At 42.6% G+C, this 27,510-nt stretch overlaps 2 protein-coding genes across 3 annotated transcripts in view; both read right to left on the reverse strand.

Annotated features, from left to right (window-relative positions):
• The window catches only part of POPDC1 (popeye domain cAMP effector 1), a 49,327-nt gene extending 36,060 nt beyond the window's left edge, over nt 1-13,267 (reverse strand). The window contains exon 1 of the mRNA XM_079297836.1: nt 13,192-13,267. The gene's annotated coding sequence lies outside the window, so the exon portion shown is untranslated. The remainder of the gene's footprint in view (nt 1-13,191) is intronic.
• On the reverse strand, nt 285-13,288 carry POPDC3 (popeye domain cAMP effector 3). 2 transcript variants are annotated; one of them, XM_079297833.1, is made up of 4 exons: nt 13,175-13,288; nt 4,114-4,853; nt 2,278-2,386; nt 285-1,470 (listed from the first exon to the last, which is right to left on the reverse strand). In XM_079297833.1, the coding sequence occupies exons 2-4, from the start codon at nt 4,602-4,604 to the stop codon at nt 1,078-1,080; spliced, it is 993 nt and encodes a 330-aa protein (XP_079153959.1). In that variant the 5' UTR covers nt 4,605-4,853; nt 13,175-13,288; the 3' UTR covers nt 285-1,077. The 2 variants fall into 2 exon arrangements, with proteins under 2 accessions (XP_079153959.1, XP_079153960.1); XM_079297834.1 differs by lacking the exon at nt 13,175-13,288 and adding an exon at nt 12,550-12,739.
• Between the last annotated feature and the right edge of the window lie 14,222 nt (nt 13,289-27,510).

The raw sequence follows: 27,510 nt of genomic DNA on the forward strand, positions 1-27,510 counted from the left end.
TCCAGTCATATCAAGCAGCAATCCATTCTCATAAAATAGTAATGCTTCTTACTGTTTGATTACTGGCAGGCATCAGGCAGAGCAGCAGGAAGGTGAGTTAGCACAGACATTCAGACACTTCTCTTCAAAGGCACAGTGACCCTGAGGGTCGAAACCAACTCCCTCCTACTGAAGTACAATCTGAGGCTCGCCATTAAAACACCACAGAACCAGGGAGAGAATGTCTTTGAAATCAAGAATTTCATAGGCACAGAAAAGTGACTCTGGAAGCTAAACAAGAATGTGCCAGTTAAAAATTGTATTTATTGCTGCAGCTGTTTTAGTCTCTTCCCAACAAACATAGCTAAAAAGAATATTATACAACGAACTCCAATGGCTTGGCAGTAGATTGACTAATATTATTTCTTGTACATGTCACAAAGGGTGCTGGCACTGCAGAAGCCTAGGTCCTATAGCAACACGTTCTATCAGAATTGCTATACAATCATTTCCCTAAGCTGTATTTGCAGCAGTTACAGCTCTTTTATTTTTCTAATGCCAGCAATGAATGGCACTTATGTTTGTTTTCACTCAATACCTCTTAAGGACAGTCAGAGAGAAACCAATTAGTCATGGGACAGAATTTGTTGTTTTGTTTGGGTTTTTAACAATCTTGCTGCGCATTTCAAAATCTTTCATTTCTTTAAGAAACAAACACAATGCGATTGCTCCTTAGCCTTTTTTCTGCAACATTATTCATGTAAATTGAGAGAATGTTCACATGGCACAAAAAAGAACATTATAAGCAAGTTGCTATATTTTCAAGACCACTTACTTGTTTTCATTGACTATTCTGACCATACTTCATTGTGGCAAAATTTTTTTGGGGAAATGTAGTGGGCTTGCTTTAAAATAAAAACAATAACAAAACAACACATCACCACAGAGACCATCACAATAAGACCTCAGCCTTATGATTTGCTCTCCTCCAAAACGAAAGAGATGAAGATCAACAGGAGTGTCAACTGAAAGTAAACATATTTCCCAGACGGTGAAAACGCAGAAGCCAATCCGCTGGCTTGAGACAGAGACTTCAGCCTACTCCAGCTGACACAAGCGGCACTTGTCTGTCAGATTTGGCTTCGTGTCTCGGCTCTGAGCCGCGCCGTGCGCTTGGGGTGTCGCGGCAGGGTCGCTATGCGGGGGCTGGCGGCGGGGCGAGCCGCGCTGCAGGCGGGCCGGGCGCTGGCGCGGCGGGGCCGGGCCGCTCTCGGGCAGCGCCACGTGGTAGAAGTTGGGCAGGCGGATGTCGTACCTGAAGCCTTGCCCCACGTGCACCCTGTCGTTCAGGGCGTACAGTTTCTCGGCGATGTCGCTGCCGATTAAAATGGAGAACAGGCGGGAGATGAAGCGGTGCTTAGCGAACAGCAGGTACAGCTTCTTCCTCCTCCAGGCCACGTAGCGGCAATCTGTCTCTGCTGTGAGTGTGACCTGGGGAAGACAGGATTGAACAGCCGGGGGACAAGGTGCTGCTGCTGCCCTTGCTCAGAAGGCACCCCTTCTCCCAGCAGAACCTGCCTACTGCAATTAGAGCCTTTTCTCGGAGCCGGAGAGCTCTGGGGAGTTACTGCGGGCAAAAGACAGCGAGAAAGGTGACTGGGTATGGACTGAGCCATCACAGCTAGTCAGCCTCAATGGCACTGTGCCCGTGCCCATATGGCGTGCCTGGTTCGGTGCCACACGGATGCCCTGCCTCAGCCCTGCTCCACTCTTGGCAGCCCCAGCTGAAAAGGCAGGTCTAAAGAAAGCTCCCAACAAATGCCATTTGTCCCCGTGACAGCAGACATCAGATCCAGCACAGACAGCAGCCAGCGTGTCAGTCAAGTGACAGCAGAGCTCTCAGAGCGCAGGGCAGCCCCGGCTGACACCGTGTCCCATGCTGTAACCTGTGCCAAGCTGTGTCACATCCTCCCCTGGCTCACCTCCCACTGGGAAACCTCCTCAGCACCAGCCTCTTCCCAGCCTGAGGAAACCTGGCTTCTCAGGCTGAATATCCACAGCCCAAGCATGCAAACAGCCTGCCTCCCAGACTAGTAACAAGACACAAACAGCAAAACCACTACAACAGATAAAGAGGACTTCTCAAACTACTGGGATGCCACTTGTTTGTACAGTATCACAAACTGAACCCACAACTGAATAAATTTATTTCCAAAACAAACAGTACTTGAACAATTTCCTGTAGCACTTAGAAAAAAAAAAAAGAAAAAGAAAAAAGCAACTCCCCTTAACTTTTACCTGGAAAATTCCCTCTTCTGTGGGCCTCAGTGAATCCCATTCAGGAGAGTCCAGAAATTGAAGAGGGAAAATATAATGCAGAAATTCCCCATCAACTGTCACTCTGATCCTACCAAGACAAGATGTGTTAATTTGTTAGCACTAGCTGTACACCAGCAATGCCTACTACAAGAATGTGCTATTTCTACTATCTGAAGAATTTAAATATAGCTTTAAAAGCATGAAAAAGCAATCAATGGCCAACATTATCCTGATCAAATTTTGAACCCAACTTGCTCAGGCCAGCTGAGAGAGAATACCAGACAATCATGCAACTGAAAGGGAAATATTTCCAGGCCTTATTCTCTCTGTGGTAGGTCTGTGCAGTGATGCACAAGCTTTGCTATTAAAAGGACATCATGCATTGGAGAGGTGAAAGGCCAATGCCCAAAACAGCATTGACCTGCTTCCCTTGAAAACCATCAGATTTACTTCTGGTTTTGGCAAGTACACATTTTAGAGGGAACAAAGTTGCAAAAACTGGGAGTGGGAGCAGGAGTGCCCCACTGCATGTGGCAGGTAGCCCTCTCTCCATGTTTAACAGGAATTACGTGGTCACAAGATTATGTCTGGAGCCAGAAGAACAGCCTGGAGGTATGGGATCTCTGTGTCAATGCTGTGGCCTTCTGAAGATGCCAAAGAAAAATTTCCTTCCCTTGCTACTTTTTAAATAACAAATTTAAAAAATAAAATTTAAATTTTATTAAAAAAAAATATTTTTAACTAACAAATAAATTTGAAGGCACACAAGCAGCCCTGTACCACATGGTGAAGGGTAGCAGGAACTCTGGGTGATCACTGACTGGCTTGGCATGTAGAAGGATGGACACCCTTCCTTTGGTAAGACCAAAAGCAACTTTCATGAGGTACTTCCTAGAGAGCTCCCAAGAAGGCTCTGAACTAAGGGAAACTGCCCACAACCCATATTGCTCATTGCAAGTAGCCCTAAATCAGCTGTCTACAAGTTCCATCTATCTATGCAGCAGGTTTCAAAAAGCACTCTCCAAGTGTCCCATCAAGGGCAGTCCATGTCCATCATCCCTGGGTGTCACTAGTGGTCTGGGACTGCACCCTGCTTTGCATACAGCACAAAAACCAGTGCTTCCCTCCAGGAAAGCATCAGCAAAGCTGCCAGAAGGCTCTCCTGGAAGCAGAGAGTACAAGCAGGTGGATTTACTGCCCCAGGGTCTGACACAGGGCCACAGCATAGAGTAACTGTAGACCCAGTTCTGCAAGTCTTGATAAGGCTCAACTACATCCTCTTGTAATGAAAGGTGCTTTTAAGTCTTTTTCTTACCAATACCTTTCTCCCACCCCCTTAAAAGCAACCAAATGCAATCTGTATCAAAGTCAAGATCTCTATTAAACAGAGTTTATCTCAGTATATTTGGTTTTGTAACTAACTTTTTGTCCCATTTCAGATTATACTAGTAAAGAGAAACAGGGCAGATGCTCATCAGCTAGGCAAGTCATAACCTGAACACTGAAAATCCACATTTATTCCCTTTGTCTGTCTAAGCTAATAAATGCTATGATACAGTAGCCTGGAAAAAAATGACTTCAATTTCTTTTTTTTTTTATGCTATTACAGATTCTCTGCTTAGTGTTTTTATGCTAGTGCGATCCTAGAGAAATATATTTAACCTATTAATATTTATATTACTTGCATTAATATTTAATCTATTGTACTGGAAAATAAGCAAACAATACAAAAATCAGGATTTTTCTTCTTTTCATTTTCAATAAGGAGAGGACAATAAAGATATTTGCAGAAAACCTGAACAAATCAATACAAACCTGCCTGACACAAGCAGGGACAGTTTGTCAATGGGCGTTTTGCCCTGCATGGCATAGCAATGTTCCTTCTCCAGGGTAATCACTTCTGCTTCACAGCACAAGACAATCTTCCTGTACACAGTCAAGGAAATTCCCAGAGGCTGGAAGAGAGCACTGTAGAGTTCCTGGAATTCTCTGTCAAAGGCAACACTCCGGACTTGGTAGGTGACATAAACGAACTGGACGAAGCATATAGCGAACAGCACAAAATTCCAGGAGAATATATCAGCAGCACACACATCCAGCCAAGCCCAAACAGAAGAGCAGAGAAAGCCCAGTCCAAGCAAGCTGAAGACATAGAGGAGCCCAAAGAATCCACTTCCACCCATGAAGCCCACAACAAAGAAAATACTGGCTAGATGGTAGATAGATCCCTCTGCCTCTTGCTTCCAGGTAGTACACGTAGGATGTGCAAATATCAGACTTTCCCAAAAACTTGCATTTTCTCCCATGGCTGGAATAATTTTTTGATTCACCTGAACCTTGAAAACTTTTGTTTATGAGATGCAGCTAGTTTTGGTTTTCCTTTGGTTTTCCATTATTGCAAACTCTGCTGAATGATCACATAACATCAGGGTCTCTTGGTAGTGAAGTTGCACTTAGGATTTCCAGCAAATAAGCAGCTAACATTCTCAGTGCTGTTCCTCATCAGTTCATCCATTGTTTTGACTTTGGTCATGTCATCTGTAACTTCATCTGATCTAGACAAGTGAAGAAAAGATGAATTACTTACAACATTATTTTCATCAATACATTTTATCAAAGTTTTATTGCCTAAAACCACAGACTGCATTATGATCCAATTACCCTTGCAGTTCTGTGATTCCAGGATCAAACTTTAATATTCATCCAGCTGAAGATCACGTTTTCTGTATCTGTGGTCCCTGTAGCAACCAGGGAACTGCCACTGAATCCATGTAGAGCTGGGTGCTGCACTCACAGTGTCCTGTGACAAGCCTTTGTACAGCCTCACTGTTGAGAAGGCAGTTGGCTTTGTTGGTCCAGACCCTGCTCCCCGAGAGCCTTTTTACATGTTCTACCCAGCTCTTTAACAAGATGAGACAGTGAACTCTTCTTCCTTGTTCACCTCCTCCATATCTCTGGATTTTGGTCAAATCATTAATGGGTTCAGCAAAGCTGCTCTCTGTTCCTGGAGACAACAAACTCCATCCCCAAACACCACAACAAGGGAAACCCAAGTGTCACAGGGGATGGTCTTTTCTACTCCAAGGATAACAGGCAAAAAAAACCTCCTGTCATATATAAGGAAGACTACAAAGCTTAAAGGCATCTTGACAGAGATTATGTTATTAGAACATGAAGTAAGTAGTCCTGCAAAATACGACTCAAGGGACATTTACAGAGCAATTTTATAACATTCAAAGTTCTACATCATAGAGTTTCATGCTGTGGACCACATAATTTTATTGTACAACACTGTAAAATGTGAAACATGCTATTCATTTTAATTTGGTCATGTATTCCTAGGAGTTTTTAAAGGAAAACACAGAACCAAGAAGCATGAAACAAAGTCCAAAATAAACCTAAAAACAAAAAATCAAAACCAGCTTTCCACATCTGTCTTTTAAAATAAAAATAAATACTTGAATGTGAGATGATACATGGCAGAAATTGCAAAGCCAGAATAATTAGTGCTGTAATCAGAATTTAAACCTTCCAAAGCCTGTCTTGTTATTTTCCTGGTGAAACAGCAAGGAAGCTAAGAACTATCTTGTTATCAAAATTATCAGATTCTCTAGAATATCAAAGTAGTTTGGTTTTATTTCCCCTCACAAGAGCCACAGAAGTCAATACTTTAAAAGCATTGCTGTTGCAGTGAAGCATCCAACATCATTCATCAGGGCTTTCAGTGGTGCTTCTTTTACAGTGACAGGTCTAAGAAATTAATAAAGAAAATTTGCATCATATTTCTTTGCCACCGCAGCATTACTTCTTTAAAGTTTATTCAAACCCCAACATTAATTCTATGATTGAATAACACCGGTGCTAAATAAAGACATAAAATCCCAAACAACTGAGCGGCAGAGCTCAGAAGAAGTTAGGAGGAGACTCTTGCTCTCTGGGAGTGGTGGTAGTAAAGTCATTGGCTCATAAAAATACCACAGCTAAGGAGCACAAAATCTCTCCAAATTACAATGCTCAACATCCTCCTGCAGTGTAACAACCTTATTACAAAATAAGGGAGTTTACAACCATAAACATTTCAGTTTGTTTCTTTATCCAAATACTCTCCTCTGATACAGGATTTCCCTCAGATGCAGGATTTATCCCGTGGAGACTGGGAGATGGAAACTGCATCAGCTATAAAGAAATTACCTAGGTATGGTAAGATCATGAGGAATTTTAGGTGATACTTCTGTGATCAAGGGGTTTACGATTTTTGAATCTAAAGAAAATGAAACTGGAGCATGCAGTTGCCAGACCTTGTGCTCTGAATCCAGTCAGTATTTCCATTACACAGTCAGAAATCAGTGGCAGAAGCTTTTTGTTAAACTGATTGTTTGTTTAAAACAGAATCACTGATAACAGTGTTTTTGGATTATTGTTAATACTTCTACTCTCCTGCCAACATTTTGCTCTATGTAGTTTTACTGAAGACCCTAATTTTTAAGTGAAAATAATAAAAATCAGTGTTTTGAAGGGAACCATGACTGAGGAGATACACTGGAAACTACATGCCACAAACAAAACCACAGTGGATCAGTAATTTACATGACCAACATCTTATCCTCATACAAGGTCACACATTGCAGTAATTTGACATGACATAATAGCAATTTCACAGAATGTATGTACAATTTTTAATTTACTTGTTGCATTCTCAGTCTGCAACACTACAGCTCATGGTGTTTCTGTAAGGCATCTATTCATGACAAGATGGGCCAAAATAACTTGGAAAGAACAGCACACCACTAGGAAACAGACACAGGGTCACCATGCACAAAAACAAAGTCCTGAGAGAACTGTTCTGCATTTGTGGTTGTTCATTTTCAGAATGGGACCTGTCTTCCAAAACCACTGTGTGGAAAACTCCCACTTATTCCATTAGTTCTACACAATGAGAACTTTTACTGTGCTGCAGCATCTCCCAGACTGGAGAGGGGCTCTCTCCTTCCAGGCAAGGGGAAGGGCAAAGGAGGGAGGCCAGAGCACAGCCTTACCAACACAACACTCTCCTGAGCTACACAAGGTGTGCAGGCAAACCCAAATCCTCTGGAAATACTGACAAAACCTACTCCTAAATTGGACTGGTTTATCAGGGTTATGGTGAAGAGCAGGCACACTTGCTGCCAGCAAACTACAGGCAGAAAGGGAGGATGCAGCTCTTCTCAAGTAACAAAAACTTTTCTAATATTTAGGAGCTAAAAATGGTTGACAATTGTAAATAGAGCAGAGACAATAATAGGTATGAGTCTAAGTATAGTAAGATTTCCAGTTTTGAAAGGTATTTAGTGCTAGAAAAGTTTGACAGTTTTCTTTATAGTTCCTACAAGTCCAAAATTTAAACTCTCGAGGGCTTTGGAACAGTCATTCTAATTAGGCCATTCATCTACTGCAAGCAAGGTGGGGGAGATGAGAAAAAAATCCCCCAAACCAAAAAAAACCAAACAGCTGTGATACCAACTGAGTCATTCTCCATAGCAGCACAACATTACCATCTGTAAGCACCTGGAGGGGACACCATCCTGTCACTGAGGTGCTTTGGCATTCTGCTCTGTTTGATGTCCTGCTCCATCACCCTGGCTGTGGTGAACAGTTACTGCCAGAGTTCATCTGATAGTGGTGATGCAGCAAGCAGGAAATGGCATTTAAAACACATCTTGGCTGACAAAGCTGAAGAACTGTGTCTTCCCAAGCAAACACTGAGTACTTTCTACTCCATCCCCTGCCTATGGAGCAGGAGCACCATGCACAGCACACTCCCTGCCATGGGGCTGCTGCAATCAGAATGACACACATTGGCATCTGCAGGCTGCCAAAACCAGAGCTTCATGAAAGATGAGTCCTCCCAGCTCGGGAAGATGTGCCCTGCCAACACAGGCTGAATTACAGACCTGCTTCAGAGTGTCTTGCCCTACATCACATCCCACCTTCTCCAGCAGGGGCTGATGAAGTGATGCAAAAAATCAGCCCAGGCTAGAGATGTGAGCAATATATGGTGGCATGGACTTCTTTAAAATGAACAGCAGTGCTGAGAAGATTAAGTTGTTATCAGAAAGTGTTAAAATCAGAGTTTGCTGGAGTTTCAAAGCAGAAAACAGAGTATTCCACTTATATGCTACCAAATAAACACCTGCTGGCAACTTAAAATTTCATATAAACAGTACATTAAACCAGTCAAAACTGAAAGAATTTGCATTGTACAAATGCACATTACAACTTTCCCCCTCCTCAAATGGGTGTTTCCCCCACCTTGCAGTGTTCACACAAAGAATTGCCTATTATGTACATTTTTAATTTGCCTCAATAACCATATACTTTACCCCATTTTTGTCACTGATTATTCAAATTCAACTCTGAGAAGCTCTGAGTGTTAGTGACTGTGTCTGGATCACAATAATTCCTGCAAAAAGAAAAGCAACCCTAAAAGCCCTGAGGCCAACAGCAGTTCTCTCTTTGCTCTTTTTTAATTAAGTCAAAAGTGAAGCTATTCAGAATTTGAATAGTCCATTCTTTAGTTTCCTTATCCCAAGTACTCTGAAAGAAAGCCCTGAGCACTTTCACACTGTACATGCTGACAGGCTACAGAGCTGTACATGCTAATCCTGTAAGCAGCCTGGGTGAATTGTTTGCTACAGGTTTGGAAGCAAAAGGAAGGGTTTTCCTTCACAGCATATACACTTCTTTGCACAAGATGAGATCATGATGGACTTAGCACAGTGTGTATGTTTGTACATGAGCTAGGAGTGACAGGCTGGCTCAACATCAGGGGCAAGGCAGTCCCTCCAGCCAGAGAGGGTCCTCCTGGCCTAGACAGCCCCCACTTCCAGAGGAATGAGCTCCAAGCACCTCCTCTAGGCTCACAAACTACATCTGGACTAGCAATAATTTAGATTGTAAAAAGAAACTGCTCCTTAATTTCATCGAGTAGTTTCACATGCAATGTAAAGGCACTTACATGTAATATCAATTGAGACACCCCTTCCTTCCACTGCCCCTGCATCTTTAGAATCCCCTCTGGCCCCCACTGACACTTATCTCTCCCACTCCCTGTTTAAGTTCTATACCTTTCCCAAGCTACTTTCCTTCTGCAGGGGGGCTGGATACCCACAGGGACCAAGAGAACCAAACTCCTAATTGCAAAGCAGTGTCTAACTCAGGCACACAGGAGCTTTGCACCTACAGAGAGCCATGGCCACGTGCCTCCAGGCAAGTATGGGCAGGTAAACCAGCTGTTTTCAGGGATAAACTCTCCCTGGACCCACTTCAGGCTGGGAACGTGCATGCAGCAATACGGACAGTAACTAACAACACGAGCTACATTGCCTAAAACTTCTTGAGACTATACCCTAGAGAAAGATGCAATTATAATACTGGAAAACACAAGGTTTCCCCAACAAAACACAGCCTGCAGGAAGGTGGGAGGAAGATGAGGAAGAAAAGGACTGACCAATCTAAAGGACAAGAGCATCAAGATAATCAGTCACTATCAAACTAGATATATTCAGATTTCAAAGACACACAAGCATACAGAGCAAAGGTAATTAATTAGTAGGATGGCTTTAGAGATTTCCTTTCCTAGGAATTAAAGAAGTTAAGATGCTGTCTGGTCCCTAAAATAAATCTGGGTATACTATTATTCAAAAAGTTATTTACTACAATTCTATTTTTCATGCTACAGGAAATCATATTAGATGATCACAACGTTTCCTGGACTTTTTTCTTAAGTTACTTGACATAAAAACGTTGTTATACTTAGAAAGTTTTGGAGTTGGTCTTCCCAGAGAAATCCAGAGGCCTACCCCAGATTCCAGCTAAGAACTACTTTAGACAACAGGAAACACGGAAAACAGGTATATCTCCAAAATTATTCCTTCTGTAGACATTATAGACGAAATCATCCATGTGGAGCCAGCATCCCTTCCTGTGAATGGCTCTCAAAGAAAGGGATGTGAGTGCTTTATCATGGAGCCTGCCTGCAACCTGGGCAACCAAGCCTCAGGATCCCACTCCCTGGGTGAGCATCCTCATGGCAGAATGAGGAGGGATTGCAGTGCAGTTCTGTGCCCCTTCTGCACAACATCACAGCTGCAACAAGAAGGGCAGCAAGTGACCCACCCACAGGAGTCAAAATGAGTCACTGGGAGCACACTCATGGGAGAAGAGAAGATGGATTAGCATCCCTTGGGTTGAGGCAGACATCCCATGTCCCATTCATGTCTCATCACTGTCTCACCCCTGGATCAGTGCTCTGAGCAGAGGCACATGGAAGGTCAAGTGTCTCACTCTTCCCAGTCCTTCTAGTACCTGCCTGGGCTGTAATTCCCAAATGGGACCCACCACACTGAGATCACCCATGTGATGTGATACCTCCCCAGACAGCAATCCTTCTGGGAACACTCAGAGCTGCAAATAGGCAGCTGGGGCGTGCCCAGCCACCAGTGGTGCTTCACTGCCTTCAGGACAGCTCTGAGACACGACCACCAGCCAAGCAGGACTTTCCTCCCTGCTCTGGTCAGGCAGAATTTAGGCTACCATGCTTAAGTTTGTTTAACCAAGCAGCCCCTTCAGCCAGCTGCTGCCCAAGCCTGGAGACACCCCAATGTTTCATGGGACTTTCCACTCATTGAACTTCTTTGGGTGCAGCTGGGAAAGCCTGATTTTGCCTACAATTTGCTTAAATTTCTACTAATATTTTTAGGAAGGAGAAAAAGTAACGCCACAATAGTACAGAAAGAACAGTTTAAGGCTCATTAAGAGCCCTGTATTCAGTGAAGCTGGTATTATTTAGTCTTTAATTATTTAAAGACCAGCTAACTATAAACAACTTCCAGTACTTCAACAATTCCTCATGTATCACTGTAAAATATACAATGCAACCCTCTGTGGTTGCAAAGCCAATGTTGAAGATGCTGTCTATTATATCACCTAGACAGCATCTGAAATGAAAAAGAAATACATATTCATTTCAATTTGAATCAGAATTAATGAACTATTCCCACCAAGTTAAGAAGTATAATCCTCTCTTTTTTTAAGTTCTTTTGCTCCTAGAAACATGAATATGTAATGGCAGTCAGACTTTTTTTTTAAGATCGCCAGCACTTGGATAGATTTGATCAAGGGTCTTAAAAATTGAATAGCATTACCAAAAAACAACTCTGAGTCTGTGTTATTGTGTTTTGGAATAAAACTTGAAAGAAGTACAAGTTCGAGTTTCTCTCCAGTTCAACTTTTAAATTAATAGTGGAGAAAGCAACCACAAGGCACATTTCACAAGTGCTTTAAGAGTGGGTCAATGAACTACAGCTGAACTCTGCAGAATTCCACTTAAATGAGTTTGTATGGTACAGTAGTGCCTTTCAATAGGAATGTATTCCCATGAAATCAACCACCTGACATGAACTTTATTTCCCAAAAAAGAGACACAGGCTGCCTATCATCATCTGGAGACACTGACCAGAGCTCTTCTTTGCAAAGTAGGGCAACACCCTAAAATGACAAAATAAAATCTCCTCTCTGAAGAACCCACACACTTAATAGAAAGATCAAATGTAGCTTCAGTTAACAACACTTTTATTAAATCCATAATAAACTGTCTGTTCTTAACTTTTATCATAAAAGCTTTAAGACATCTGTGAAAGCAAAGTGTGTGTCAGGAACCACAAGTGAGAACAGTTACCTTTTTCTTGTTTCACTAGAGGACTTGCAGTGTACTTGCTGTTTTGCAAACAAGGCATTTCTTTAAAACTCGACAGTTTAAGCTACTTTGTTATTTAGCACCACACATAACTTTGTGGAAAGCCTAAACAGGACCAGTTCTGCAGAAGTGGAGAACATCCCTTGTTTTGCTGTCAGCGAAGACATTTTAACTTGTATGTATACAATCGTATTCCCATTGAACAACAAAGTTAGCAAGAAGCCCTAGTTCTGGAACCCAGGTATCATCGATGACATCTCTGTAACACTGTCAGTGTGCATACTCCGTGTTTCAGTGTTATAAGAGATCTGCTACATAAAATGATTGACAGTCTAAAGGCACGCAAAGATTAATAGAACACATGAAGAAAATGCAATAAAATATTAGAATCTGGAAGAATGTGTTGGGCAAAAAAAAAAAAAAAAAGTAGTTTGGGGAAGAAAAGTGCTTGGTGTTGCTCGTTCTATCTTTGGAAAGGAGCAACTGCAAATGCAATTTCAGGGTTCATCTGCTCTTACCATGAGTTGATGGAGAGGGAGAAGAATCAAACACTGCCAGCCTACGAGGCAAATCCCCAGCCGGAGGAAGAAATCCCCGGATCCCGAGGTGGTTTTGTGACAGCAGAGATACTCCCCGAGCCAGCTCTTCTGTCAGTGAGCGGCAGCAACCGGGCTGAACCAGAAACCCCGCTGTCCGAAGGGACAAACCCTAACCCGAGACACACAACCAAGGCTCCCACTTCAGCAGAGCCCTGGCGGGGAGAAGCGCTGGGCAGCGCGTCGGGCTCCTCTCTAGAGGGGACACGGCGGCTCTCCAACTTCCAACGGGCTGACTCGGGAGCTCCGGTTACCCCTGCCGGGCACGCAGGGAGGGAGGGCTTCCCTCCCGGGACAGCGACCCCTCGTAACCCGCGCTCAGCACGGCGCCGAGCCCTCGGGGCGAGCAGCGCTCCCCGGCCCGGGCGGGTGTCCCGGAGCGCGGGGTGCCGCAGGCTCCGCTCGCCCCCTGCCCGGGCGGAGCGGGCGGCGCTCCGAACGCTGCCGGGCTGGACAGCGCCGGCGGGGGGCGGGCGGAGGCAGCGCCCGGGCTTCTGCCCGCCCCGGCTCGGTTCGGCTCGGCCCCCGCCCTGCCCGCGCCCCTTACCTGCCCCGCGCCCCGGGAAAGTTTCCCGGCCGCCCGGACGGGACGGGCTGGAGCTGCCGCTCTCCGCCGCTGGCGGTCCCGTGGCGGGCACGGAGCCGCGGCCGTGACTAAAATAGGCAGAGGAGCCGCGGGAGCTGCGGGCGGCGCCAGCGGGGCCGGCAGCGAGCGGCCGCAGCGCGCAGGCGCCTCCGCCGGCACCGGGCCGGGAGCGGGGCAGCGACGGGGGAGCCCCGGGGGAGCCCCGGGAGAGATCCAGCGGATCCCCGGGAGAGATCCAGCGGATCCCCGGGAGAGCCGCCGCCCGCCCCCCAGAGCCCCTCCCGCGGCTGGTGCCGGGCTGGACGGGCACGCAAAACCTGCCGCTCCTGGCACGGCTGAGTGGGGTTAAACTGTCTGCAGCTGCTGCTTTGGGATAAATGGAATTGCAGTTATCTTCTCTTTCACCTACTCACCCCAGCAAGGTGTTTCTTTCGAAGGGGGATGCGCGCCTCCATCGCAGGGCTGGCGCGCCATTGATGCGCGGTTTTCAGTCGGTTCGTTTGGGAAGGAGCGAACGCCTCCCCAGGAACACAGAGGTGCATGAGCCTTGCCGTGTGCCAGCTACGCACTTGCTCTGGACACCACTTTGTGTCTCGGGGAGAGAGAGTTTATTGACGGGGGAGGAGGAGGCAGATTTACAAATTGTTAAGATAGGAAAACCACAGCCTGTGCATCTCCTGTTACTACAGAAGCTGTTTGTCAGTCACTGGAGCAAAAGCACTAACATGTTCTGAGCAGTAAGAGTGGAGAAGTCTCTATGTGTTGTGCCGGTGGCCAGCCCTGAGTTCCCACGGCAAGGCACTGACCGCCCCTTTTCGAAGGTAAAGGACAGAGCATCCTCTCCTGCTCTAGGGAAAGGGATCAACACTTCTGAGAACGTGCATTCCTGAGGAGATTCATTTTCAAAGATTTTTTATTTTAAGCCCCACGTTTGCTAAAGAAGATGCATACATTTTTGGAGTAATTTATTCTCTTAAAACTTGGGAAAGCAACAAGCCAGAGCACTTTAAGCTGTCCTGAGTTACATATATTCAAATCTTCATCATCTGATTGCAGAACTTGATTTTATATTTATTATTTTTGAGGGAAAAGAGTATTTTTATATATCTTTTAGAGTATGTATTAAGATTCTTGTAGTTAATGAAACATTTAAAGAGGTTTGCAGTGCAGCTCCAATATTTACCTTTCAGGCATCCTTTTTCACAACTAGTTTATGCTATTTCACAGCTAGTTTAATTTTAGCAGTATAAGTTGAGAGACTTCTCTACTGGCAAAACTGAGGCACTACTGATTCATTGTTTTTTCCCATTTTATTCTTTATACTTGGGTGGAGTTGAAAGCACATACTCAGATTTATACCCAGTTGCATTAGGGATAAATTCACCCATTATATTTACTCTTCACTGGAATGATAACAAAGGGATGAGGAAATACATAATAAAAGAAGAATCCTAAAGTGTTTTGTTTGATCTATATATCTACTGAGATTACATTATTCCAGTAAACCACTCTAAGACCAGTTAAAATATGCTCCCTGTAATCACCATAAAAGAAGCAAGAAAATACTGATGGCATATCTGTAAGATACTTTTTGAGTTGTACTTAGCTGGCAGCAATGGCCATTCTAATCCTCCAGAGGTATATGGATCACCAAGAAACAAGAACCACTATCATATTCTTGATTTTAAATCAATCTCCACATCAATATTATCTAGTGCTGTAAGACTGAGGCTTCAAATGACCTTCTCAATTTAGCCTTGGAAATCAAACCTGGATGAGAGACCCAAGGGAGGCAATAAGATGGCAAAGCTGCCATATGTTACAAAGAGAGTAGCTCTGCCCAGTGTGCTTTGGACCAACCACTTGACTACCCTGATGTTTTTTAATCTGCTGGTTGTATTTATATAAAAGGTTTATTTCTAAAAGGTCAGACAATCTAGTAAATGCAAAGCCAATTTATAACCAATATTATTCTTTGCAGAAGTATGGCAAAATAAAAAGGTCATATAAAGGTAGACTCACAAGGGAGCCTGTGATAAGACTCAGAAATCCAGTATTGGACTTAAGAAGCTGTAGGAGACTTTGTGGCCCTGGATGAAGAGAGAGGCTCAGCTGTGGTCAGTGCTCTGCACAGAGAGTGGGAAGGCAGCTGGCCAAGGGGCCTCAAGGGCCAGCTGGAACCCAGAGCAGAAAGGCAAGGTCCAGCTGGGCTGGATGGGAACCTGAACACTTGAACAGACATCTTTGGGCCAGTCCCACTGCTTGGCCATGAAACTGGGCATCATGAGCTTCTGGCTGTAAACATCTCCCTCTGCTCACACCTGCTATTGCAGTTCTGGACCTTAGACACACCTATATCTGGACATGATTCATCCTATGAGAAGCCTGGCAGCTCTATAAAACATGCAGAAAGCCTTGCTGTTGGCTTCTCCTCTGTCTCCAGATGTCTCTTGCAGTGTTGTTGCAGCCAAGGCAGGATTAGCCAAGCAGGCATCAAAAAGTGTCCCCATAGAGCTGGCACCAGACCTTCCCTTGGGCATGCTGGCAGCTTCCCCCAGAGAGAGGAGAAAGAAAGCTCAGTCTATGATTTCACTGTCTGGAAAACAGGCCCATCCATTTCCTCAGCAAGTGCTTAAGGAGGGACTGACTTACAGCATCAGGTGGCTGCCTTCTGCATTATCTCTGAAGGAAAGTAATGGTGTTCCCTACATCATGCTGTCCTCTAAGAGGAGAAGTTATCAATAACTGTTTAATGGGAAGATTTTTTTCTATTTTCTTAGACTTTTAAAATGTTTAATACAGCCCTACTGCATTTTTCTTTTCCTGCATTGTCCTTGGTCAATAAAAATAAGTTATGAAGCATGAGGACATGGTAGCAGGTGGCATGATGAATTACCTCTTTAAGAAGCGATGTTCTTTTCCACTGTGGATGTAATGTTCTTCCCAGGTAGTCATAACAGGGCTCTTCTGTAGGAGCTCTTAGTTATTTTGGAAAGAGAATTAAACTTTCTGTGTACTTTGAAAAGGTTTTAGCAGACTTATGTATAGTTGAGGTCTAATGAAACTCCTCCTCCCTTTATTTGTGAGTAATAAAGTAAATAGAATCAAATTTGCATTTTTATAGTGAACTAGTTTTTGTTGCTAACACTTACAAGCAAGACATCATCAAGTCGTGTCATAACACCATGTAGTACTGTAATTTGTATCATATCCAGCCTGCAGAACTGAGAAAATTCAAACTGAAAACCTTTTTTAAAATGTCATTCAACTAACAGCATTCCCTGCCAGGTAAAGATAAAAAAGTTTTAATTTATAAATATATACTTTCAATTTAGGGAAAAGGCTTTTTTTTTTTTTTTTTTTTTTTTTTTTTTTTTTTTTTTTTTTTCTTCTTTTTTTAGACAGCAGTAAAATAAAATGCTAAATAGTACATGTAAGTTTTTATCTTTCCACATGTAAAGGGTCTCAGATAATGGACTTGGACTTGAATGTCTCTGTACCCTCAGGTGGAGTTAAGGTGGAGTGCCTTAGCTGCTTCTTCACCCAGTTTTCCATAAGGAAGGGTGTGGGAGACATAGCTTGCTGTCCAAGTGGCCTCGTGCCTTGAAACAGTCTGACCACAGACATTTCTCCTTCTGGAAACTGGCTTTTCCCACCCTGGGCTCATTTCAAACACCACAAGCTGTAAGAGGTGAAAGAAGTCCCTGTACTGTAACAGAAAGACATAAATCACAGTCAGTGGCTGCTGTTGGAGGAGATGTTCAAATTCAATCAGTGAGTGCTTTTCTGGGTTTATGTTTGTAAAAGGTCCTCTCTGATTTCTGTGTGTGGCCAGAGTCACTCTGCTCAGGGCACTTCCCACAGCCCTTGCTAGGCTGGACCACAGCAGAACCAGGGTCAGGCTCAGAGCCTGCTTCTCTCACCCTCAGAAACTAGAGCCCTGCAAAAATTTCATCTGGTGGCAAACACAGGAACAAGAATTCCTAAGAATTCCAGGGGACAAAAAGAAAGGTGCAAAAACTAAGGATGTGTTGAAATCCCAGTGTTCAGAGTACTCAGTGTGGGAATTTTTAAAGATTGTTTCCACTTTGCAGCTAATATAGTTAAATGCCAAGTTACAGAATCAAATCTGGAAGCTACCAGTGAGGCTGGACTGTGTACCAAAGCCAGTGTCCCATGGCATTGCTGCCTCATTCAGACACACCCCACAGACCCTGGGAATGTCCAGGGCAGGGGTAGAGCCTTCAGGAGCTGGCAAATAGAGCACAGTAAGTGCTTGTATGGTAGAAAAGGGATTTAGATTTGAATTGTTCTAGACTTCCAGCTGCTTGGATGGGTGCTCTAACCATGGGCCTGTTGGGGATGTGGCTGAACCATGGCTCTGTGAGATGAGCTGCTTCACTGGGCTGATGTTTGTTGGCACCACTGCAGAGCTGTAGTTTAGTTCATCCCCCGAGTAAGGTGTCTGCTCAGAAGTGAGAATGCAAAGTTAAAAATACACAGTGTAAACCTAAAAGCTGTTCAAAGCATTATGTAACTGTGGAAGATATCAACTGTGAAAAAGTTATATTATAGTCAGGCAAATAAAGCAGGTGCTTTCCATCACAAATATTTAAAGACTTCAGGAGCAGAGATTATTTCTATTAGCAATATCTGATACTCCCTCTTGCTGAAGTTCTGAGCTGTCATCAGCCTCCTACTAGATGTTGCTGGAAAAAGGAAGGAAACCTTTAATTCCCAGCCTAAGCTTGCCTGTCAAGTATTTCAGTAGTTACATAAAGTTTTCAATGGTTGTTAGATCTACACCTTTTATTTTTAACTCTATACTCTCACTGCTCATTTTGCTTTTTCACCTTCTTCTGGCTCCTCCTTTATCTGTTCCCAGAAGCCTACTGCCTCAGTCCTTACCAGTCAGGCTACTTTCACGAGCACTGTCATTAACAATAGATAAAGATCTTTTAAATAAATTATTATCTTTATTTTGAAAGATCCAGATGGCCAGATGTGCTAATGCAAGAGATCTGTTTGCCTGGGGGAGCCTGTGTTCTTGTTAAAACCAAGTGTGGACTAGCTTAGAGTTGCACCAATTGAAAAAGCTGACACACATACAATGTCATTTACCTCTTGGTTCATCCATTGTAGCACTGTGTTACGAGGGTGCATCTACAGAAATGTGTTAGATTAATTGCAGGTGGAAAGTCTGGGTAACATCCATCACTGAGCCCTAGCAGCACACTGAACCAAGCTGAGCCCCAGTGGGCAGGCTTGTCATGAATGCTTATAAAATTTAAGAAATGCTGCCAAATATTTATCAAAAAGCTTCCTCTTCAAACAAAACTTTCCATCTTGAAGTATTCAAAGAGAGAAAAATCATGTGGCATACCAAGTTCCATGTAGGTACAAAAGAATGAACATGGCACAAGGAGAATTCTGCCTGTATCTGGACCCATTGAAGTGAAGCTGGAGTATGGAAAAATTGCAAATATCTGTTCTTGCATGTGCTTGCATTGGTTTAGTTACTTTACCTGCCAAGTAACTATCAGTAATACTGATATGTGGGGATGAATTCCATCACAAATTCCATACTTCTGGTCTGAACGGCTGAACTCAATAATCTTAAAGGTCTTTTCCAACCTGAGTATTCCAATGGTTCTATGAGTCATGATCATCAATACAAATCATTTGTACAAATACAATCCAAGCCTGTAAACAGGTTCCCCATGTGATTAACTCTCTCCATCATGGTCACTGTCCTTACTTTCTGCTTCAAACACAAAGCTTTGCAGAGATCCACAGATAGCAAGGATACAGTTATATTTAATTCAAAGGTATAAAAATAGGAAGTGAGCATTCACTTCATTATGTTTCTAATGAATTATAAAATGTATATCATCAAAATAAATATTCTTGAAATTGCTTCCTAATGAATCACTTACACAATGTGACTACTCAGTTGTGTCAATGATTAATTATATTCTTGCCTCCTTCCTGGAATACAAATGCTTTTATTAAAGCAATCCAACGACAGTAAGACAACAGACTCATTCTTATGGTCATTCATTTAGTTGTGGATTGATAGAGTATTCCTTTCAGTGTCTTTAGAGTACATCTGAACAGCTGCAAGTGGCTGTGACATAAATGAAAGTTCATGTCACCTTAACCAGAATGAGATGAAAGACAATCTATTCATCCAGTTTCAGCTTATCAGTGCACAGTCATTAAATACTAATATTATCTGGAGCACTGTGATAAATACAGAGCATACCGTGCCAGCTGCAGGCGTCATCAGATGGGAGCCTTTTTACAACATTCTGATGCACAGAGGTGAATTATTCCAGATTATTAAACATTTCATTAGTTCTCAGCTTCAAGATACAGCTTTAGAAGTGGGCAGTCAGAAAAAATCATTATCATGGAATGCAATACTTACAAATTGGTATTTGTGAAGTTCAGCGACTGCCACTATGAAAGAGCCTCAGAAACCTTTGTGTAGGTGAGTGACATCGTTCTGCAAGGCTGAAAAGCAGTTGCTTATTTGCATAATGGCATTCACATCATTGTTGAAAGATTAGGATTCATTTAATGAAAGTGGTCATGGGCAGAGAAAAATGCTTTTGTACTGAATTTAAATAAGCCACTTCTGAGCTTAGGTATTCCTCTTTGGCTTCCTAGCACAAGTCACATGGAAATCCTTGACTGCCAGCTGTCCTTGGCACTGATGGGCTGCATGTCAGTGAAGATAATTAATAATGTTGTTTCTTATACCCAACTCCTTAGATGTTAGTAAGCAGGTTACTTTAATCTAGTAAGTCAACATCTGCAATTACATGGAAAGAAAGAAGCACTGGAGAATTCATTTAGCACAGTCTGCCTTGCATAATGCAAAATGACCAATTTACAATGACAGGAAATGAGGAAGAGTGGTATTAACTAGGAGTATACCCCATGTGGTTGTGGGGTGCAATGCTTTTCAAGGTATATGCTTTAGCTAAAATTGGTGAAATTTAAAAGAAAAAACAAAATACAATTGGGCCAATTTGAAGAATATCCAGACATAAATAATCCATCTTTTATGTACTCTCTGTATTAAAAACATTTGATACAAGTGAAATTTTAGTAAAAAAATGTTCAGAGTTACCTTGTACATAGACTGTAGCAAAACAAAATCAGTAACTTACAGAAGAAAGTGAAGGTTTTTCGTATGTGAGTATTTTGTAAATGCTTTGGATTACAAAGAAAGGCAGAGTGCCTGAACCACAGCTGACTGCATTTGATGGTGCTCTTTTTCTTCAAAGTGCAACAATTACATGTAGGGAAAATGACATTTAAAAGAAAAAAACACAGGAAAGAAGAACACAATTTCCTTCACCTATTAACATTCCTCTTTCTCGATTCAATCCTGCACATGCATCTCACTGAATTTAGTTAGTAGCCCTCTGGATGACCCCTCTCTAAACCCCTTATGGAAAAGGAGGCTTTGCTGAGTTCAGGGGAGTTTAGGGGCAGCTCTGGATGAGGAAGGATTTGGGGTAGGTCCTACTGTTGACAGTCACAGGGGCAGAGCCATGTCCTGCTTGCACTGAGCTTGTCCCTTTCAGCAGTGAGGTCCTGCAGCCTGCCAGCCTGGACAAGGCAGGCTGTCACCATGGGCTGGCAGGACACTGTGCCTCCCAGGCCTGCAGCAGCGGAGGGAGGGAGGGAAGAAAAAGCCCAGTAAAGGCTCTATCCTTGCAGTCTGCTGGAGTTATCCTGTCTGTGCCTTGATGCTGTGTATGGGGCCATGAGAGGGAGGAGAGAGGTGCTGAATACAGGGTAGCAGCAATCTCCTCCTGCTGCCACACCCTGACTTGGTACCATCTCCCCAGTTTGCTTGGTCAGAGAAGCCCTTGCAAGAGCTATCTTTGGCAAAATCTGTTTTTCCCTGGTACTGCCAGGAAGTGCCTGGCTACCCGGGCTCGTTAGCCTGAAGCAGCATCTGTGACCAGCTTCCTGACACGGGAATTTGCTTGTGCCTTCTTCATTCATTCAGGTACAGATGAAAAAAGATACAAGCACTGGGGAGCCAGCCCGTTGTCTGTGTAGTGTGGCATCAAGACAGCTTCTCTTTGCTCAGAAAAACTCACCCAGGGCTTCTGTGGCACCAGAGAACATCTGGCTCCTGGATCATTGCCACAGATCACTGCCTCCTTCCCAGCTCCAGATGCTTGCCCAGACTTTGCCCATATGCAGGACCAGACTGACCACGGGAAACAGCCAGAGAAGAATCAATTGCTGGGTTAATGATCTCTGTTGTGACTACAGAAGCAGATTTCTGTGCCGTGGAAAGCAGCAGGAAGGTACAAGTGCAACAGGATATGAAAATTAGTGAGTGCTGGTAGGTCAATTAGTGAGTACTTCTTTTCCCCAAACACGAAGGTGCTGCTGTTCTCAATGAGCACCTCTGCTGTCTGTGTATTTGCTGTACAAATATATTATGGAGACAGCCCAGTGGGGGTGAAATGTATACATTAAGGGAGGATGGAGTTCAAAATATAGGCACTTATACCAGGCACACATACACAGGCTTAGATAAGAAAATGGATAACAATTGAAATTCAATTTTGGGACTTAATAGCTTATTCTTTCTGGAAAGTGTCATCCACTTCAACATATTCCTTTATCTTGCTCTCCCTTAATAAGGATATTGTCTTTCAATTGAGTTAACTCTCCTTGTTGCTTAATTACTTTAAAAGAGGATCTCAATTACTCTTTTCATGATCTGTTGTCAGACATGTTTTCCTGCACTTATTTATAGCAACTGAGAAATTTTTTTCTTCAGTCTTTTCTGGTGTTATCTTTACAATTTGCAGTGTATGCTTTAGCTAAATACATTCAGCCAAAAGAGTAACACAGACAGATATAATTGCAGACATACAGGCTAAAATGCAACTTCATTGGGGTTGCTCTCAAAAATGAAGCTGTTCAGAAGTATTTATGAAAATGGGAACTGAATTGTGTTCCTGAAGGCTGGAAATTTAGGAAGGTCATTCTCCTTACTAATCGATTGCCTGCTGCCATAATACCAACAGGATGTGTATCACTGCACACATAAAATTAATAAATGCTACTGCACTGCTTTTGTGCTTATTATATGCACCAAAAATTATATCTGTAAGAGTATCTGGCTGCATGTGGAAATCAAAGGGGAATAAAGAAAAAATACTGTGCTATTCTTTTTTTTTTTTTTTTGTACTTCAGAGCTTTACTTTCTGAAGTAAATGTGTGGACAGAATACGTATTGGAGATTTATCCAAATTAATTTTCAAATCACAGCCCTCTGAGCATGCTAATTTACTGTGCTATGGTATTTCTGTCTAACAGCTGTAAAGTAGATTTACCTGGATTAGAGCAAAGTTAACCCAGAGCTGTCTGTGCTTGCTTAGTCCTGCAGGCACATAGATGCACTACAAATCATGTCCAGAAGTTTTCAAGAAACAAAAGAAACAAGATGGAATCTAGGGGGTTAATATTTTACTTTGTTTGTTTGTTTGTTATTTGCATTGGTTACAAAGCATTGCACAGGAAAAGATAAGAAGCTGAAACACAATTTGCTATACTACATTTTACCAAATGGTCTGTGGAATAAAGCAACAATAAACTAAGAAACCACCTCAAGAGACTGAAATGGCTGCAGAACTCCATAATATTTCCCAGTGTGCTGATCAGCTCGTGTTTATCATTAAACAAAACTGTAGCACTAACTGTAATACACTGAATAACACAAGATTCAACTTGAACAGTGTGAGAATCTCATCCTGCTGCAAATTGCTAGGAAGGGAAGAGAAAGGAAGGGAAGAGCAAACTAATGTGAAAAACATGCAAAGCACAAACATGAGGCTGAATTTAGAGAGCTGCAAGTAATTTTACAAGGATTATAAACTGGATATTTTGTCATTTAAATGAAGATTTTGACACTCAGATAGCTTACATTATAACCCAAGCATCAGCATGAAAACAAAGATCAATAAGCAGTTGAAAACATTTGCAGATAATCTAGTGTCAGTCTTTACCCTCGTGTGCAGGCCCAGCCAGCAGTGCTGCAGCCAGGGGATCAGCAGGAAGCAATTCCTCTGTTCAGCTCCACAGCCTGCAGCTCCATGCCCAGGAAGCAGCCAATTCTCCTGCTAACACACCCTGAGAGCTTTGTGCTCCTCTTGGTCAGATGAGGCTCAAAGGAAGAGTATCCAGAACTAATGGCATCACCTACCAGATTAGATTTCATCCTGATCTTTTATACCGATACTGCATCCATGAGTGTTAATATCCCTTCCTATACTAGTAGAAAACAAGCAAAAGAACTCCAGTTGTGGTTGCCAAACCTTCTTTGGAATCTTGCTGACTTCTTGATGTGGGTGATTTCCTCTGGAAATGAGTTCTGGATAATAAGTCATACGGAAAATCATTACTTTCCTCAGTGATAGATTCCCTGCATTGTCATTTCACCAAGGAAATTTTCTTGGCTCGAATAACAGCACTGCCTTTTGCTAGAGAATAATTGTTATAGCTTTTATAGAAGAACATCACCTTCTCAGACCTTCAGTTCTTTGAAAATGTCAGCAACAATTGAATAAGAAAAAGCTGGCTGTGTTGTCTACTGTAATTTCCAAAAGGCTTTCAGCAAGGTCTTTCACCAGAAGCTTTTAAGGAAGCAAAGCAGCTGTGGGGCAAAAGGGAAAGTTCATTTGTGGATAAATCATTTATTAGAAGAAACAAACCAAAGGGTGAGAGAAAATGGTCATTCTTCATGGTGAAGTGAGATTGTAAGGGGAGTCCTGCAAGAAATTCTTACTGGAACTTGTGCTTTTCAACACTGTCATACAGGACATGGAAGCAGGGTGAGGAGTGAAATTTGCTGAGAATATGAAGTTAATAATTTATTCTGGACAGCATAAATTATTATGCAGACTTGCAGAAGGAGTCTGCTAGATTGAGAGGGCAATAAAATGACATGAAATTTGATATAGACAATTATGAAGGTGGGGGAAAGCCAATCATGTTTTCATGTATAAAAAGATGGGTTGACTGCTTCCCTCAACAGCAAAAAGCTCTGGGCTATGACAGATATTGCCATGAAAACCATTCATGCTTGTTATCAGTATGCAGTCTGAGGAAAAGCAAGTATTAACAACTGCCAGGAAAGAAGGAAAGAGAAAACTGGACATCATCATGGCACTTCGTATGTCCATGATTTCTTATTTCTTCTGTTCTGCATGCAGTTCTGGTCTTTCTTCCTCAAAAAGGTGTAGAGACACTGAAAAATTTCAGAAAAGGGTGATAAGGATGATCAAAAGTATGAAACTGCTTCTGTATGAGGAACAACAAGAGGAAGGGAGCAAAACAGAAAAAGAGGCAATGAAATAGCACAGAAGGGAGCCAGCACAGAAGTTAATGAAAGCATGAAAAGCATTGAAAGAGAAGATCGACAGAACACTCCTGCTAGAGGAATGGGGAACTGGCAGATGGAAGTAGTAGGAAACAGGTTCAGCTGACAGCACACTCATGGTGTCTCCCCTGTGAGCTCCTGCTCACAGACATGGATGTCCAAAGTTTGCATGTACTCAGGACAAACCCATGGAAGAACTTTTCTGAGGATGCTGTGAGTCATTTGCAGCCACTTCTGGAGACAAGGAACCACCTTAAGAATCTTTCTGGTTTTGTGTTGAAATCAGCAGCTTTAAATGTTGAAAAACCAGAACTATTTTGTAGGGTTTTTTTTTTGTTTTTTTTTTTTTTTTTTTTGCCTAGGAAAAGTGATTCCTGATCTGAAATTTGGAAACAGAAACCTTCAGTGAAAAGACAAATGCTATTTGACCCTTTACATTTGAGCCTGGTGTTGCACCCTTCCAATTTGCTTTCCTTTCCCATCTATACCTGGTGTGACCACTCATGAGGAATCCCTTATTTGAATAAAAGCCATGTTTGTGGCCACTGTGGTCCCTGAACTTGTTTCCACCACTCAACTGTAGTACTATTAGTAATAGTAATGCTATTAAAAGCATTCAGTTTTTCAATAAAGGTGGGATTCCTTTGGCCAAAACCATTAAACATGACACTGAATCAGCCTGGGAGTTATCAAAATGTCCTGATCATTTTTAGCACTCCTGCCCAGCTCAGTGCACAGTGCTACCTATCCTTAAGAAATTATCCAAGAAAATACAATTGTGTAAATACTACTGAGCATGATTTCAAGCTGTGCAGGAAAACAGATAACACTATGAATTGGAGTAAAGCCATGCTTTTACTTAGAACTAAAAGCAACCAAAGGCTGACCATGAGTTGGTTAGACTAAATGCTAGGCTGTGTTTAACGTTGTGTTTTAGCTGCCATTTGTTAGCCCACTACATTTCCTTTGAGAAGGCGAGGCTTCAGTCTGATCAATTCGTTTGCTGCTAACGATGGGTGAGGGATTTTAGAAAGCATCCCTAGGGTACAGAAAGCCCTGCTGGGCTGTTTGCCTTCCTCCCAGAGTTTTCCTGTGGAAGGGTACAATACAATTCTTTGGTTTTAGCAGTTAATTTACATCTGTTGCTGTCTCTCATTTGTTATTCCTACTCCCCACGCCTGAGACTGTAATACTTTGTCCTTGGCATAATGGGTTTCAGTGAGTGTGTATGTCATGAAGAGGGTTATTAGCTTCTAAATTATGACTACTGAGAGCAAATGAAGTCCTAAAGCAAAGATATCAGTTCTCTGAGAAAAATACTAGAACGAAATTAAATCAGATAAGAAATTACAGAAATTTGGAATAGGAGATATAGACAAAATTGTTTATATTTTAGCTTGTTGGGTTTTTTCCTGTGTAGACTACATGCACTTTGCACTATTTATTAAATAGACTAATGACTCCTCTTTGTCTAATGACAATCTCTTTGAAAACAGTCAGAAAGCCTTCTTTGGGATCACTGCTGTATATACCATGCTGGCAAACCTGGCATGCTGCCTGGGAAGCTGGTTTCACTCATGTTACACCTGGGACAGGGCAGGTGTCTGCTCTGGTACCACATCCCAGGTGTGTTTTCATGCAATGGTTTGTGTGTCAGGCTTGTAAGACACAGCAGTTTAGGTATGGGCTAAACTCAGAACCTGCATTTGCATGTCCAAAAGATGACATTTAAGGAGTTTGAGCCTTTAAATCTAGATGCTTCTATGATAGAATTGGAAATAATCCAAGCAAAGATTTCCAGTCTATCTAAGCATTGCACCTGGAGGGTCTGCATAGACAAAGCTTGGTGCCCAAATGCCTTTTGTGGATCTCTGGGGCACATCAAAGCAGGTGTGGAGTACATAAGACTTTTAAGCAGGTGTAGGATGAGATGTCTACTTCTGATTCAACAGATGAATGAAGAAAACAGGAGTTCAAAAACTCAAGCCTGTTATCACTTGGAAGCCAATAAACAGCAACTTCAGTTGTCAGGTCTTCAAAGCATTAATAGATGGCTTGTACTGAAAAATGGGCATATGAAATAAACTCTCATAGCAGAGGCAGCATCTGAATAGCTGAAATGAGCTGCCAATCTTTGAAGTAACTCATAAGCCACCATGAAGTCCACACTCACACCAGGAACCAGAAAGCTTTGCCCTACAAAGCTTCAGATGCTGAGACCTTGCCCTTGAAAAGAGTTAGTCAGTATTCCACTTTAATTCACTGTCATCTCAGGAGAAAAAACATTTGAAAATAACAAAATGCTACCTAATAAAGACTGTATTTATATTTGTAGTTGCTGGACAGTTTCTCTTTTGAAGCCAAGTGACTATAAATTTGTGGCAGCATGTAGTACCAGAACATACTTAAAACACTTGGATTGTAAAGTTATGAGTAGGTAAAAATAACTAAGTTATTTTAGAAGGGTGGCTAATTCTTGGGTGACTCAAGACCTTCATTCAGAAGTGTATCAGCCTTACATGTTGTGGACATATAGTGCACTTATATGAGCTTAGGTAAGGCTCCCATTATGGTCCCAGTTTAAGAAGGTTGTTCAGTTTGAGATACCCAAGGGCTGTCTGTGATCTCTCACAACACCTCCCAAGGCCTGGGAAGCCTGTCCCCTTTGAGAGCCCCTGGAGGCTGAGGCAATGCTCGGGAACATCTCAAGTGCCACCAGACGTGTGTGGGCAACTGAACTGCTCTGCTAGTGACACACCATTGATCAGGCACTTCTCAGCAATCACACTTGGGCTCATCTGACACAAGGACAATGCCAGACTGAACAGGTTACTTTTCTAGAGATCTTTTAAAGATGTGTATTTTTAAAATTTTT

This window comes from Erithacus rubecula (genome assembly GCF_903797595.1).
Source record: "Erithacus rubecula genome assembly, chromosome: 2".
NCBI lineage: Eukaryota > Metazoa > Chordata > Aves > Passeriformes > Muscicapidae > Erithacus > Erithacus rubecula.

Coding starts and splice junctions, on each gene's coding strand:
- POPDC3 (XM_079297833.1), bottom strand. CDS start 4,604: ATGGGAGAAAATGCAAGTTTTTGGGAAAGTCTGATATTTGCACATCCT. Junction 2,387..4,113: donor TCCCTGCTTGTGTCAGGCAG/GTTTGTATTGAT, acceptor TTGTCTTGGTAG/GATCAGAGTGACAGTTGATG. Junction 1,471..2,277: donor CAGAAGAGGGAATTTTCCAG/GTAAAAGTTAAG, acceptor TGTCTTCCCCAG/GTCACACTCACAGCAGAGAC.